The sequence below is a fragment of the Acipenser ruthenus genome, unplaced genomic scaffold (genome assembly GCF_902713425.1).
Source record: "Acipenser ruthenus unplaced genomic scaffold, fAciRut3.2 maternal haplotype, whole genome shotgun sequence".
In the NCBI taxonomy this organism is placed as follows: Eukaryota; Metazoa; Chordata; class Actinopteri; order Acipenseriformes; family Acipenseridae; genus Acipenser; species Acipenser ruthenus.
The window spans coordinates 36,990-54,106 of NW_026708409.1; the positions used below are offsets into that span (position 1 = coordinate 36,990).

The following is a 17,117-nucleotide window of genomic DNA, read 5'->3' on the forward strand; positions in this document are numbered from 1 at the left end:
TTTTTTCATAAGAATTAACTGAAAGATTCAGTATTGCCTCAATTATCAAGCCTGTCAGTAACTGCAGTTTGCATAAATTAAATATTGCATAAATTAAATATTACCAGTATTGCGGAAAAAGTAAATCCGAACACACACACAAGTAGGGCTTGAAGTTTTCAGGTTTTATTTTTAATCAGGTGAAGTCCCTTTAAACAAATTGAGCTGACTCTGTTTTAGAATTAAACTCAGAAAAAGCTGTTAATTACAAAACCATCTTTGTTTTTACCTTCATATCTTGCCTGAGCCTAATTCTGGTCCTCTTAATTTTATTTCAAACAGAGCTGACAAAATACGTAATTTGTTCATTCCCGATCCTATTTTTAACTCGCATTTCATTTTTGCAGTCGCCTAATTTAACGCTGTGTTTTTGTTTATTTATTTATTATTATTATTATTATTATTATTATTATTATTATTTATTATTTATTTATTTATTTATTTATTTATTTCTTAGCAGCCGCCCTTATCCTGGGCGACTTACAGTCGTAAACAAAAATACATTTCAAGGATCACAGTACAAGTAATAATACGGTTAAGAGCAAGATAAATACAATGACTTTGGTTCTAGCAAGTACAAGTACGATTCAAGAAAAATACGATTTTCCCCACTAGTTTAACAGAGATGTCCTGAAAGATTTTTTGAAGCATAAAAATGAATACCTAGTGCGGAGTGTACAGTGATAGCAACTCCTTTGGGCGCCTGCTCTGAGTATTTCGCCAAACATACCACAAAGCATTTTGGGATATTGGAGGATACACAAAACATGTAGTTTGGTATTACAGCATCCACACTTCTGATAAACCGCACTACCTGATGCGATCTAATTAGAACCGGACTCGAGACTACCTCCTGAGGTGGTCTCGAGTACGGTATTAAATGCTGCGTAGTGTGGACGCAAACCGTATTTAGCACTTTTAAGCCGGCTTAAACGCAACTAATACGGTTTAAAGGCATAGTGTGGACAGGGCCTTTGTTTTACATTCAATGGAGTTCATATTAGAGTGAAGCTATGGTCGCATTGCTGAGTAAGGAGTAACCATAAAACAAGGCACATGCTAATAGTATGTAGTTTTTAAATCAATACAACTGTAGCAGCACCATAAGATAACAAATTGTTGTGCTGTGAGTTGAATCTTAATGGAAACATTTAATAAAAAATTACATTTAACCAATCTCGGACATAACATGTAAAAAGGAATATCAGAGTGTCCCCTTATATTTATAGAAATTGACTTGGAAAGCATCTTCACTGTTACCATGAAGAATACGTAACATGAAAATGATGACTGTCATAAGAATGCAAAGCATGGCGCTTCTTAAATAATCTGTCAAAGACGTCTGACAAGGCAAGCTGTGGCTTTCAATTTAATATATTAAAAAATAAAGTAACAACCACTTTTCTAGGGTGAGCTCAAGCAAACCAACCTTTGCTAAACCCTTTGAAGGACCGAGTGTTTTTCAGTGGGATGCTCCCCCCATGACCAGACATTTTTTGGCTGTATTTGACTCTCTTCCAATAAAAACAAAATGCACTAAAAAATGTGTTACAGTGGCATCTTGGACTTGGTGTCCTTGTTTTCAGAACATTTGGGGGAACGTTATAACGTACTTCAGAAACCATAAAGCTTCTCTCTTTTTTTCAACACTATATTTTGTATTTAGTTTAATTTCTTGAAATAAAAAACGTTAAGCATTTTCTGATTATTATCTATTTCGCTTAGTGTTTTCAAAGAGATACATGTATAACAACGTGTTATTCTATTACTTGACGGACCTTATACAATACTTCTTGAATGTTTTGTTGAAAAATATTGCTGCGGGACACAAGGTAAAAAATAACTAGCCATTGATAGGTTGCATTTCTGAAACTGCAGCTCGGCACCGTTGATTGTGCTTGGCAGAAAAGGGCATAGCTGGAATAGGCTAGTGAGTTGGGGGTATAGCTCAGTGGTAGAGCATTTGACTGTAGATCAAGTGGTCCCCGGTTCAAATCCAAGTGCCCCCTTTTTTTCTAAATTAAAATACAAAATGCACGTTAACATTTTTTATTTCAGCTAGAAGCAAAAAATAGTGTTTCAAAGACAGCAACAAGGTACAGACAGGGTTTGAAGACGTGATCCTCAATTTACGGGACCAAACACCTTACCACTTGGCCACCGCACTCTTTACAACTGGAGAAATTAGAAGCTTGGCCTCTCTTGAGAAGGCCGCCTGGGAAGGCAATCTGGCTGGCCAGTTTAATATAAAAAAGAGTTCCTGTTTGAGCTCAAACCACAAACCTTTCGGTTAACAGTGAACACCAAGGATGGCAACATAGTCACGGAAAATATTTAAAAAGACAACAGTGGTCTCCAAATGTATTTAAAATACAAACATAAAATAGGTTGCCAGAAATATATTATCAATAGAAATTAGTAAATACTATTTTGCAAATAGTATTTTTTTTTTAATACTTGACACCATCTACCGGCTGTAGCATACACCAATTTTTTATTTATTTTTTCATAAGAATTAACTGAAAGATTCAGTATTGCCTCAATTATCAAGCCTGTCAGTAACTGCAGTTTGCATAAATTAAATATTGCATAAATTAAATATTACCAGTATTGCGGAAAAAGTAAATCCGAACACACACACAAGTAGGGCTTGAAGTTTTCAGGTTTTATTTTTAATCAGGTGAAGTCCCTTTAAACAAATTGAGCTGATTCTGTTTTATAATTAAACTCAGAAAAAGCTGTTAATTACAAAACAATCTTTGTTTTTACCTTCATATCTTGCCTGAGCCTAATTCTGATCCTCTTAATTTTATTTCAAACAGAGCTGACAAAATACGTAATTTGTTCATTCCCGATCCTACTTTTAACTCGCATTTCATTTTTGCAGTCGCCTAATTTAACGCTGTGTTTTTGTTTATTTATTTATTTATTTATTTATTAATTATTATTATTATTATTATTATTATTATTATTATTATTATTATTATTATTATTAATTAATTATTTATTTATTTATTTATTTATTTATTTCTTAGCAGCCGCCCTTATCCTGGGCGTCTTACAGTCGTAAACAAAAATACATTTCAAGGATCACAGTACAAGTAATAATACGGTTAAGAGCAAGATAAATACAATGACTTTGGTTCTAGCAAGTACAAGTACGATTCAAGAAAAATACGATTTTCCCCACTAGTTTAACAGAGATGTCCTGAAAGATTTTTTGAAGCATAAAAATGAATACTTAGTGCGGAGTGTACAGTGATAGCAACTCCTTCGGGCGCCTGCTCTGAGTATTTCGCCAAACATACCACAAAGCATTTTGGGATATTGGAGGATACACAAAACATGTAGTTTGGTATTACAGCGTCCACACTTCTGAGAAACCGCACTACCTGATGCGATCTAATTAGAACCGGACTCGAGACTACCTCCTGAGGTGGTCTCGAGTACGGTATTAAATGCTGCGTAGTGTGGACGCAAACCGTATTTAGCACTTTTAAGCCGGCTTAAACGCAACTAATACGGTTTAAAGGCATAGTGTGGACAGGGCCTTTGTTTTACATTCAATGGAGTTCATATTAGAGTGAAGCTATGGTCGCATTGCTGAGTAAGGAGTAACCATAAAACAAGGCACATGCTAATAGTATGTAGTTTTTAAATCAATACAACTGTAGCAGCACCATAAGATAACAAATTGTTGTGCTGTGAGTTGAATCTTAATGGAAACATTTAATAAAAAATTACATTTAACCAATCTCGGACATAACATGTAAAAAGGAATATCAGAGTGTCCCCTTATATTTATAGAAATTGACTTGGAAAGCATCTTCACTGTTACCATGAAGAATACATAACATGAAAATGATGACTGTCATAAGAATGCAAAGCATGGCGCTTCTTAAATAATCTGTCAAAGACGTCTGACAAGGCAAGCTGTGGCTTTCAATTTAATATATTAAAAAATAAAATAACAACCACTTTTCTAGGGTGAGCTCAAGCAAACCAACCTTTGCTAAACCGTTTAAAGGACCGAGCATTTTTCAGTGGGATGCTCCCCCCATGACCAGACATTTTTTGGCTGTATTTGACTCTCTTCCAATAAAAACAAAATGCACTAAAAAATGTGTTACAGTGGCATCTTGGACTTGGTGTCCTTGTTTTCAGAACATTTTGGGGAACGTTATAACGTACTTCAGAAACCATAAAGCTTCTCTCTTTTTTTCAACACTATATTTTGTATTTAGTTTAATTTCTTGAAATAAAAAACGTTAAGCATTTTCTGATTATTATCTATTTTATCTAAAAATAACTTGCCATTGATAGGTTGCATTTCTGAAACTGCAACTCGGCACCGTTGGTTGTGCTTGGCAGAAAAGGGCATAGCTGGAGTAGGCTAATAACTCGGGGGTATAGCTCAGTGGTAGAGCATTTGACTGCAGATCAAGAGGTCCCCGGCTCAAATCCGAGTGCTCCCTTTTTTTCTAAATTAAAATACAAAATGAACGTTAACATTTTTTATTTCAGCTAGAAGCAAAAAATAGTGTTTCAAAGACAGCAACAAGGTACAGACAGGGTTTGAAGACGTGATCCTCAATTTACAGGACCAAACACCTTACCACTTGGCCACCGCACCCTTTACAACTGGAGAAATTAGAAGCTTGGCCTCTCTTGAGAAGGCCGCCTGGGAAGGCAATCTGGCTGGCCAGTTTAATATAAAAAAGAGTTCCTGTTAGAGCTCAAACCACAAACCTTTCGGTTAACAGTGAACGCCAATACGGTGTCCATTTTAGGACATCCTCAGACCTCACCCCTCCTCAAGTCAATCGTCACCCCTCCTCGAGTCAATCATCAGACATCAGACCTCACCCCTCCTCGAGTCAATCGTCAGACCTCCTCGAGTCAATCGTCAGACCTCCTCGCGTCAATCGTCACCCCTCCTCGAGTCAATCGTCAGACCTCCTCGAGTCAATCGTCAGACCTCCTTGAGTCAATCGTCACCCCTCCTCGAGTCAATCGTCAGACCTCCTCGAGTCAATCGTCAGACCTCTTCAAGCCATACTATCCCCTCCCCCTTTTTACGGTTACTGGAATAGCTGGACAGAAGTTTAGCAGTGCAGTTTTACTTGCTCGAGAGACCGGTGAGTACTAGAACAATTAAAAAAAAAAAAAAAAAAAATACACAAATTAAATAGGCCTATATTAATATACGTACACAAACGTACCTTAATAGGACAGCGTGAGTTAGTGCAGTTCAATGTGTTGTACGTTAATTTGAAAATACGTTAAAGAAACTACGTATATTTTTTCACATTTTTTAATTACTTTTATAATATAGGTTGCTGGTGTTTTGCAGTGTTGAAAATCAGACGATGGAAAACCAGAACCGTATCCTTTAAATGAAAACATACACCAATAACTCTTTCTTCATAATCTTAGTGTTATAATTACATTTTATCGTAAAAGGAGTAGTTTGAACTTTGAAAACGTTTTATTTCTAACATTGTATATAATAGGGTGGGTTTATGAATTTAATCAACTAAAATCTAAGATGCATTGCTAATAATGACCAATCTTGCTATAAATTAAGCAAGCCTTTGAATACAAAAAGAGATTTAACTGTACAAAAATATATATTTTTAAATAAAATGTACTATTTTTTTCTCGCAGCCATCTAGGATTTTCTAAGTTGGCATACATGAATACATGTTTGCGTTTTATTTAATGTTTCTAATAATCTTAATTATGTATGCTTATGAGATAGTGAAGTCAAAATAAGGAGATAGTAAATCAAAATAAGGTGATACTAATTAAAAATAATGAGATAGTATGTCGAACTTATAATGTAATTTTAAAATGTATTTCTTTTTTTATTTGTGCCGGAAATGGGCTTCCATTGGCTTCCACGTTCCGTTTTTAGCGAATTAGTAATTACATATCTTTTTTTTTTCCCAGTGGAATATGGCAGACTACAATGATCAGTATGATTAGCTGAAGAACGAATTAAAAGAAGGTAGTATAAACTGTATTTAGCATTTCTAGATATTTAATGTTGCACTCATTTTAAGTTATTAGTATTGTCTGCAGTTCTGTTGCAAAAGCTAACTCTGTTTTTTAATTAAATTCATAGCACGAGCATTTTGTGGTAGCTAACTTAAGACGACTGTCGACTTGGTTTTTCAGCTCTGCACACTCCTTGCTAACAACAACGTTTTCCATTACAATCCTACATCAATAATTACATTATTGTAAACTGCACATTTGATTTAATTTGTGATTGTTGTACATATAGGAATACTGACAGACAATGGGTTTGATACACGCGTGAAAGCCCTGTTGAAAAGGACATCGCAGTCAGACGTCGTCAGTAAATGCCAAGGTAATTATGAGTCATTTCAGTCCTCTTATAAATTGTGTTAAAGCTTGAAAAGTAATATCTTAAAGGGGGCTGTATTCCTATCAGTGCAAGTTCTTACTAAAAGGAAGGTCGGGATGATTGGCTGTACTGTATGTAATTAATCCTCCGGACTGTAGATGGCAGTGCAAACAATCCAACGACAATTGTTTTACCACATTTAATAATGTTAAATATATTAAGTTGACAAATAAACCCTATGTAGCTACCAGATCACTGCTTTCTATGTGTTTTTATTGGGAAGATGGGTGTTTAATAAATTTTTATTTGGGAAGATGGCAAATAAACTATAATAAAAATAAAACTAAAAATGCAATTAGTTTTATTTTTATTATAGTTTATTTGCCATCTTCCCAAATAAAAATGTATTAAACACCCATCTTCCCAATAAAAACACATAGAAAGCAGTGATCTGGTAGCTACATAGGGTTTATTTGCCATCGTCCCTAATTAAAATGTGTCTAACCTATCTTCCTAATAGAAACCTAAAAAACAAAAAAAACTAGAAAGCATTACCTAGGCAGTGTCTCTTTGGCATCTTTCTCCAGACTCTTTTTTTAATACTCATCTTTTGTACGGATGCCAAAAATAAATATTTTCCGAACAGCTTTTTGCATGAATGTAAAACATTTTCATTGTTCGTAGTGACGACTATATGTATTGCGACCAATTCTCCCAGTCATCCAGTCATCCTTTTATTATGACCTGATGTTGTATGGGAAACGCATGAGGTGGCTCAGAGACTGGACACCTTTTTATTCTTTATAACTCACAATTATGATACGGTTTCCTTCAAAGTTAATCTGAAGATACATTAATAATAATGAATGTACAAGGGCACAATATGGAGTCACAATTTTGGGGAAACTGAATAGGTGATATTTATATACAGCTTGGAGTTCTACATAATTAAAAAAAAACAAAAAAAAACAAACCTATCCATCAAAGTGCAGACTTGGGATGTAATGCATGTAATTGCGAATTCAGAGGTTGAGAAGATCATGAACAGGTGAATTTGATTGAGTTGAATAAATAGCAATTGATAGAGGTGTGATTAACATGTCTAAACTTGATAAATACACATGGCAAATTATTTTAAAAACATTAAATACAAACGCAAATACTTGTAGTTCAAAATATTTAAATTACAAAACCAAATGCAGATACTTCAAATTTTGTTTTTAAATGTCTGGTCAGGTGTTAAACTATTACATTTACAATGTATTCCCCCTCTAAATCACAAATATTTTACAGATGCAGCAAGTGTCTTTGCAGAAATGAAAAAGGCACTACACAGCAAAAGTCTACCAATAAAAAAGAAACAATATCCTTTAAAAAAGGAAGAAAGAAAAGTACTAGAGGTTAGGGTTAGACCTATGGAGTGGAAAGGACGAACAAAAAACCGGGGGGGGAAAGTACATCAAGGTCATCATGGAAGAAGAGCCTCCCAGACTTCTGATGCAAGAGACTGATGGGTACAACGACATCATTCTAATGGCTAAAGAAGCCTTGTGGAATAATCCACAAATGAAAGAAGGAACATTCACTCTTTGCCATGCGGATGGTACTCGGTGGCCTATAGAGGATTTTGAAAAGGAACATGCAAGCCTTAGTGAGATTAAGGATGTCTGGAAAAAAAACCTTCTACATTGGACGCAGACCCATAGGTACCTAAACTTTATAATTAACAGAAAATAAGTAATTGCGCTTGTTAATTCTTCTAAATTCATTATACTAAAATGTGCATGTGGTCTCAGTAGTTTGTCCAATTTGTATATTACATATGTGCCTATCTTCGATATACAAACCAAATCCACACCTATACATTCATATGTCGTCAATTGTTATTTTTGTAGAGGCAGACAGTGACCAGAGCAGGGAGAGCTATGAGACTGAAGAAATGGTAGGGAAGACAGTAAAGATATTTTGGTACTGTTGTTTATAGGACATGGGTGTCCAATCTTGGTCCCAGAGTAGATTTTATAAGTTTGTTTAAACCAATAATTTATGAATCGGGAAAAAGTTTTCAGTTTGTCAAGCCAATGATAAGATGAATTAGGTAGTAGCGTTCAGTTGGAATGCAAATCTAAAAACACTGTGGCTCTCCAGGACTGGAGTTGTGCATCCCTGATACAAGACCTGACAGGACTACAGAATAGTCCATCGTCAGCACTACAAAGCTGTCATCGTAACATTTATACATTTATTCGAAAATTATCTTCAAGCATTGACATTACTATCTACCTTTGTGAATACATTATGATGTGGTGAGCATAATCACGTTAGGATACATTTAATATTTTGGTCCAATATAATTTTTATTCTTTATTCTAGGAAGAAGTTAGCGGTTTGGAACACTCAATTGCAGGTAAAAAAACAAACAAACAACCCCCCCCCCACTAAATAATGTACTTTTATGTATTAGTTGAATGTGGTGTGACAGATTTATTTACTGGTATATTGCAGAACAAAAAAGGAACCGCAAAACAAACTATGTGGAAGAGGCAAGTATTGCATTTCTTCAAAACACACATTTTAATCATTGTATCAAGACAACAATTATTCCATTCCTGAATAGTGCCAGCAGTGGATATTGATCTTTTAGTAATTTACCAGAAACATGAAATTTACATCTTTATTCTCATAATCATGGATATTTTCTTTTACGAACATTTCATTTATAGGTTGTGGATTGTGAAGACGTCCAATTTGGTAAGACACTTTGTACTACATTGAATATAGTGTGTGTGTGTCTAATATATATATGCATTTCTTTTGTCCAGACTTAATTGTTTTAATTTATTATTTCAGAAGATCTGACGTTTTCTGAAAGTCTCTGTGAGGTATGTTCAATGGTAGCAATATATTTGAAATTAAACATGATCTACTAATAAATACATCTTTTTAAAAAAAAATCTTATTAAAACTGAGCTTCATGTAATTTATCTTGCATATCTGCATTTCTGAATCTTCCTGTAATATCACATTATGATTTCAGTTTCATCCAGAAAGTTAATCTACTGCAATAGAGTTGTTTAAAAAAAATAAAATGTATGCTACTTCTTTGAAAGCAATAAGACTTGACTATAGAGTAGTCTGTGTGTTTGACTTTTTTGTTTCTAGATACCTTTCTCGTATTGTAACATTTAATTTGTCTTTATTAAACCACCAGATTGCTCCTGATCGACCAAAGGGAGCTGAAGCTGCTTCTGCAGTACCCAACCAGATGCTACAGCCTCAACCTTCCAGCAGTGCAACAGAACTGGATATTAATTCTCGTATGTACAGTAAATCTTCCAGAGATTTTAATTGTATGTATTGTAACATACATCAATTACTTAAACATTAAGTATAATCCATTACCTAAAGCAGGGGTGCCCAATCCTGGTCCTGGAGGGCCGATGCCCTCCTGGTTTTTGTTCAAACTGTACACTAAATTGATTAATTGGACCAATTAAGCTTCTAATAAGGGCTTGATTGGTCCAATTAAGTAATTTAGGGCACAGTTGCAACAAAAGCCAGGAGGGACATCGGCCCTCCAGGACCAGGATTGGGCACCCCTGACCTAAAGTATTCCTTTTACCTTTTATTGTTTTAGAAGCATAATTGGTGATCAGTTTAAGTAAGATATCTTGTAACTGCAAGCAAATTAACTTTGATCTGAGAAACCGTTCTTGATTTTTGTCTTTCAGTTTACATGCCTAGGCTTCCCTATGTAGGTGAAGAGCAAATTAAAGTCTATGAAGACTATGTGATTGGTAGTGGTAACTTTGGAACTGTGTACAGGGGATCCTACCAGGGGACAGTTGCTGCCATTAAAAAAATCCCCATTCAAGGATCTCTGAATGACATAACACATGAGATTCTCGTCTGCACGTGAGTATGGCCTCCTATTTCTTTTCTCATAAGGCTTTGTTTAATTATTTTTACCCTGCCTACAGGAGACTGTAGGATGTAGTATTAAGTTATTAGTATTAGTAAACAAAATAGCTCAAACCATTTAATGGATTTGATTTAAATTTGGTGGGATGGTTAGTGTGCTAGGGAACAACAGATTAATTTGTGGTGACGATATCTAATATTGTAGTAATGTCATAGAAACCACTTCCACATGTTAAATTAGGACAGCAGTGTGGAGTAGTGGTTAGGGCTTTGGACTCTTGAATGGAGGGTTGTGGGTTCAATCCCCGGTGGAGGACACTGCTGCTGTACCCTTGAGCAAGGTACTTTACCTAGATTGCTCCAGTAAAAACCCAACTGTATAAATGGGTAATTGTATGTAGAAATAATGTGATATCTTATAACAATTGTAAGTCGCTCTGGATAAGGGCGTCTGCTAAGAAATAAATAATAATAATAAATTGTAGGGCAAATTAACTCTTCTGATGGCCCAGTATCTTAAAATTAGACCAAAGATCCAGACCGTTTCATTTTGTATACAGTACTGTGCAAAAGTTTTAGGCAGGTGTGAAAAAATGCTGTAAAGTAAGAATGCTTTCAAAAATAGACATGTTAATAGATTATATTTATCAATTAACTAAATGCAAAGTGAGTGAACAGAAGAAAAATCTAAATCAAATCCATATTTGGTGTGACCACCCTTTGCCTTCAAAACAGCATCAATTCTTCTAGGTACACTTGCGCACAGTCAGGGATTTTGTAGGCTTATAGTCAGGTGTATGAGTAAACAATTATACCAAACAGGTGCTAATGATCATCAATTCAATATGTAGGTTGAAACACAATCATTAACTGAAACAGAAACAGCTGTGTAGGAGGAATAAAACTGGGTGAGGAACAGCCAAACTCAGCTAACAAGGTGAGGTTGCTGAAGACAGTTTACTGTCAAAAGTCATACACCATGGCAAGACTGAGCACAGCAACAAGACACAAGGTAGTTATACTGCATCAGCAAGGTCTCTCCCAGGCAGAAATTTCAAGGCAGACAGGGGTTTCCAGATGTACTGTCCAAGCTCTTTTGAAGAAGCACAAAGAAACGGGCAACGTTGAGGACCGTAGACACAGTGGTCGGCCAAGGAAACTTACTGCAGCAGATGAAAGACACATCATGCTTACTTCCCTTCGCAATCGGAAGATGTCCAGCAGTGCCATCAGCTCAGAATTGGCAGAAAACAGTGGGACCCTGGTACACCCATCTACTGTCCGGAGAAGTCTGGTCAGAAGTGGCCTTCATGGAAGACTTGCGGCCAAAAAGCCATACCTCCGACGTGGAAACAAGGCCAAGCGACTCAACTATGCATGAAAACACAGGAACTGGGGTGCAGAAAAATGGCAGCAGGTGCTCTGGACTGATGAGTCAAAATTTGAAATATTTGGCTGTAGCAGAAGGCAGTTTGTTCGCCGAAGGGCTGGAGAGCGGTACACGAATGAGTGTCTGCAGGCAACAGTGAAGCATGGTGGAGGTTCCTTGCAAGTTTGGGGCTGCATTTCTGCAAATGGAGTTGGGGATTTGGTCAGAATTAATGGTCTCCTCAATGCTGAGAAGTACAGGCAGATACTTATCCATCATGCAATACCATCAGGGAGGCATCTGATTGGCCCCAAATTTATTCTGCAGCATGACAACGACCCCAACATACAGCGAAAGTCATTAAGAACTATCTTCAGCGTAAAGAAGAACAAGGAGTCCTGGAAGTGATGGTATGGCCCCCACAGAGCCCTGATCTCAACATCATCGAGTCTGCCTGGGATTACATGAAGAGAGAGAAGCAACTGAGGCTGCCTAAATCCACAGAAGAACTGTGGTTAGTTCTCCAAGATGTTTGGGCCAACCTACCTGCCGAGTTCCTTCAAAAACTGTGTGCAAATGTACCTAGAAGAATTGATGCTGTTTTGAAGGCAAAGGGTGGTCACACCAAATATTGATTTGATGTAGATTTTTCTTCTGTTCACTCACTTTGCATTTTGTTAATTGATAAATATAAACTATTAACATGTCTATTTTTGAAAGCATTCTTACTTTACAGCATTTTTTCACACCTGCCTAAAACTTTTGCACAGTACTGTATATGGACTCACCATGAAAGAATCACCACACAGGATATGATCCTAGAAACTTCAAGGTCATGCCAGAAATCAATGTGGCAGGCAAGGAGGTGGGGTCTGCATCTTATGATTCCTATTTTATTATTATTTTTTTTTTTTACTCTGACAACATGCAAGTTCAACTTTTGTCTGGTGGGTTTAATTTTTCTCTTACAGAAGGCTTTCCCATCCTCACATAGCCAGGGTGATGGCTGTTTCTAAGACTGATAGAGCAATTCTCATTGCAAATGAATACATCCATGGAGCAAGTTTAGAGAAAGTGCTTCATGGAGATGATGCCAATTTCAAGGTATTTTATCATACAGTTCTCAGCAACCCTAATTTTTATCTGACACAATTTATATTAATTTAATCTTGAACTCCCTCTACATGTTATAGGTACTATACTATAATGCAAGAAAAGTATTCATGATGTTTTATTTTTCCCCTTCAGTTGAATGAAGAAGAGCAATGCTACATTGGACTGGAAGTAGCTCTTGCTGTTGAGTACATTCATTCAAAGAATATAATACATCAGGATATCAAACCAGCAAATATTCTGGCAAGTGTTCATTGATTTAATAGCAAATATTAAAAATGTATAATAAAACGTCAGTAGGCACTGTCAGTATCACATCTGCTGAAAAAAATAATAATGAGAGATGCGTCCCATTTTGAAATTTTGCCCTGGTAAAATTGTTACATATATAATTTGCCGACTACCATTTCATGGTGAGCACCATCTCAAAAGGCTGGACTACTAAAGTGTATTGATTCTGATCAGCATAAAAAGGTGCAATATATTCAATAAATAAACGGTATACGCCTTTAAAATATTGATTATGGTTCTCGCTAACTATTTATGTGCCTATTTATTTTTTGTATACATGTTTTACTTGTAAAGTTAGACTTAACACATCTTTGCACCTTTTAAATAATGTGCGTGTATTAACCCAGATTATCTAACAGTTCAGTAGTAATGTAACCTTAACTTCTGACATGCTGTACATATGTTTTGTAGGTAGAGCAACGTTCAAAGAAGGCACTTCTTACAGACTGGGGGCTTGCTAATGTTCGAGATTCGGTGTCTCTAAGACTTGGAAGCAGAACTGTTGCACAGGTAGCAGGTCCTCAGGGTGGAACAGCCCTGTACATGGCGCCTGAATGCATGATCAACTTCATGCAGCCAAGCGTGAAATCTGATGTGTGGTCTTTGGGTGCAACGTTCCTAGAGCTCTTTACTGGCTGTTATCCGTGGAATGTAAACAACTGCAGAGAGCTTAGTAGGCTGCTTTTGACAGAGGCCGTGCCCCATGGCCTATCTAGCCTTAACTCTCCCCAGAAAACAATTGTTTGCCCCTGTCTGAACTACAGTTCTGATCTTCGACCTCCTGTTTCTGAGGTTGTTCAAATCTTTAAGGGTTTAGACATCATCAATTTAGAGCAACGTTATGGTTTTAAGTGGTAATTTGATAACGGTCCCTTTACATTCTGCACTACCTATGAAAACAATGGTAACTTACTTTTAGTGGGTTTTTTTTGTTCATGCTCTCCACTACATAGTTCTTGTCAGAATGTTAACAATGAAGGTTAAAGTTGCAGGTGTGTTAACAGCTGTAGCAACGTGGGGAGTGATAACTCTGTTTTTTAAAAACCCTGATACTTTCTCTTTAATCTACAGGATAATGAAAAAAAAAGTTTTAAACATTAAGGATTCTTGAGTTGTTTAAGAAATTTGTGTTTTTTTGAATAAAACTTTTGCAAATAATTTGAACAGAATTTGAAATGTATATGGAATATTTAATCAAGCTGTATTTTGTTCTGGAAGTATTTACTTACATCCAACAAAATTGTAAAACGCGGAATACAAGTTATCTTATACAAAAATAAATGAATCTGTTGAACAAGGGAAATGACTTGTGATGTTTTCTTTATTTACTAGAAATAGTGGGAGCTCACAATCTCGGAGGACATTCATTTATACAGCTGCCGGTCTTACACAGTTGTCTTAAAGCACCTTTCAAAGTCAATACAGAGCGAAGAAGTTGTAGTTTGTGCAGTAGAGAAAAGTGAACCATTTATGAAACAAATGGTCTGTTCATGAACTTAATTAAAAAAAAAAAAAAAAGTCAGGTATGAATGGCTTACATTGGCTGGACATAATGCTTAACATTAATTCCATCCCTCCAGGGCAAGTCTGTCATAGCATGCACATGCTTCAGAAAATGTTAATGGAGCTGGTCTATTTAAGTTTTCTACAGCCAACACTATTCTTGTGCTCAACAACATATAAGAAGCTGTGGCTTCTTCAACTGTTGAACGCCCACGGTAGTTTGCATGCTCAAGCACTGACTCACAAATCTGCCTAAATGCAGCATTCGCAACAGACAATGGCTCTTCTTCAGTGCATGTGAATCGATCAGCATACGTGAGAAGGTCATCATCAACAGAACACAGCATGTTTGTTGTGCCTAGAGAAAAAAAAAACAATGTGAATGGCATTTAATGGTAGTGTTCCTAATTTCCAAATAATAAAGTTAATGGTAATCTGCAGTAAACACATAAACAATCACTTTCTAAGTAAATTGAAGCATTCTTGTTTCCTGCTTATGTTCAAATAACAATCTAGTTAATGACAATGCACTTGTTAGTTACCACTAAACAAATCAATAGCATTATATCATTTTTAAGACAGTTCTAACTTCAACCACAGATTGTTTCTTATTACAACCATAACAATTAATTCAATGTTAAATTATATTCTTTATTGTTTAAAACTACAACAATATTTACTACGGTATATACAATGCATCTAAAAAGTACCTGTGGGTGGTGCAATGTACAAGACCTCTGGTTTCCCGAAGGGACCTGCAGCATTATTCTGTTTCCTGATTTTGTGTCGGTTCCATTCCTTTTGTTCTACAGTCAGTTCATTTTGGATCAGAGAAAGGTAGGAAAACTGTAAGCAATGGCTGTTAAAGATACTTATTAATAAAATATACACTTTAAAATGTTTTCACATACCATTACCTTTATATATATATATATATATATATATATATATATATATATATATATAAATAAATATATATAATGTCAATATCCCTAAATTGGTCATGGAAAGATCTAAAATTGCAAAAGCTGGTTGCTGTCACGATATATATATATATTTTTTGTCAACGTTCAGTGTGAGGCATTTAAACATTACATTTGTAATTTTCAAAATAAGGCATGAATATTAAACAAAGAAAATACTTACATATGAATTGGATTTTGCAGATCAAGTATCTCAGACAGCACCATGGCCTATTTAAGAAAATAAAGTGCCATAAAACTTAATAATATTAATAGTAATAACAATAAATCTGATTTTGCATTTATGCAAAGACAGTTTCTTACTAAAAAAATGGGGATGGGGGGATAGGACAGCTGGTAATGTATGACTAACGCATTAAAACAACTAGTAAAATAACAAAATATACTCTTACAAGTACCATGTATTAGGGCCCTTGAATAAAACATGGTATAATACATTATACAATTGAAATGTGTACCTCAAAATGGTTCTGCCATTTGTTTATCCAGGACTTTTTTAAGGCACAATTGAAGCACTCAGCCCTCTGTATGAAAAGGTTTAACATTATTAGGGCCGCCTCCATGTTATTGAACATGCCGACGGCATTGTAAAAGACAACCCTACATGCTGTGTATCTATAGAAAGACGAGGTTGGGGTCTTTCAAATGCCGCTCTCTAAGCTTTCCTGTGAGCGTGCCCTCAATACAGCTCTTTAAAATGCATAATTTGTTTACAATTTATACAGTTGGACAACCTGTACCTGTATTTGATCTAGTCAATAGTGAATATAAACTAAATTACAAATTATGACTTTGAAGCAACAACATGTTGCTAACAAAAACATTTCTATCTTAATTGTATTTTTTTCTATCTTCTTAATTGTATTTTCCCTTCTATTTGTAATTTTTTTTCTTAAATTTTTATTCTCAAAAAAAAAAAAAAACTTGCCTGATTATGAACAGACTTTCCAAATCGAAAGCTGTTTGCACCTGATAATGAATCTTCATGTCGGTATCTGAATGCCATCTGCATGAGTGCCACTGTGGTGTTCTCCTGCCCTCTGTCTGCTCTCATGAGCCTGGGGCAACCTTCAAAACAAGTTAAAGCATTTTAAAAGTTATATAAGAAAGGTATTGCTAAGAACTACAATGTTGGACATTTTTAACCCTTATGCTGTATGTTACACCTTTCAATATTTTTTTCCTTTAATCAAAATAATTTATATTTTTAACATGTTATTTTGGTGTTTGTTTCTTTTATCATACACTTTTTCATAATTAATGAAAGAACAGCCACACAAATAAGATTACATTTATCTGTGATCAGCAAATGAGCTTATTGTCTGTCTTTTATGAAGCTATTAGGCCTTAATGTAATACAAACCATTTAACGCTGAAACTGCATCCAGAAAATATCTTGCAATAAAGTTCTGTTTACGGTTTGAGGTTCCTGCTTTAATCCAGATCAGATACCGAGAAAACCTATTTGTATAAAGAGTTAAAAAAACATAAGTTACATAAAGATAGATTGATAGATTATAGATAG

General features: G+C 35.5%; 1 protein-coding gene and 2 non-coding genes across 3 annotated transcripts; all 3 read left to right on the forward strand.

Annotated features, from left to right (window-relative positions):
- The first annotated feature begins 1,976 nt into the window (after positions 1-1,976).
- trnay-gua (transfer RNA tyrosine (anticodon GUA)) lies at positions 1,977-2,048 on the forward strand. The gene has a single exon. It is a non-coding gene; the product is annotated as a tRNA-Tyr (tRNA).
- A 2,394-nt stretch (positions 2,049-4,442) lies between these two features.
- Positions 4,443-4,514, forward strand: trnac-gca (transfer RNA cysteine (anticodon GCA)). Its single transcript has one exon. It is a non-coding gene; the product is annotated as a tRNA-Cys (tRNA).
- Positions 4,515-9,070: 4,556 nt separating this feature from the next.
- Positions 9,071-13,964, forward strand: LOC131732519 (uncharacterized). The gene is made up of 7 exons (XM_059021089.1): positions 9,071-9,163; positions 9,263-9,294; positions 9,624-9,729; positions 10,144-10,327; positions 12,674-12,806; positions 12,951-13,058; positions 13,518-13,964. The coding sequence occupies exons 3-7, from the start codon at positions 9,678-9,680 to the stop codon at positions 13,962-13,964; spliced, it is 924 nt and encodes a 307-aa protein (XP_058877072.1). The 5' UTR covers positions 9,071-9,163; positions 9,263-9,294; positions 9,624-9,677.
- The last annotated feature ends 3,153 nt before the right edge of the window (positions 13,965-17,117 follow it).

Excerpts from the sequence above, each read along its gene's own strand:
- LOC131732519 (XM_059021089.1), top strand. The coding sequence starts at position 9,678 with ATGCTACAGCCTCAACCTTCCAGCAGTGCAACAGAACTGGATATTAAT. Across the intron at positions 10,328-12,673 it reads CATGAGATTCTCGTCTGCAC|AAGGCTTTCCCATCCTCACA; the intron begins GTGAGTATGGCC and ends TTTCTCTTACAG. Across the intron at positions 12,807-12,950 it reads GAGATGATGCCAATTTCAAG|TTGAATGAAGAAGAGCAATG; the intron begins GTATTTTATCAT and ends TTTCCCCTTCAG.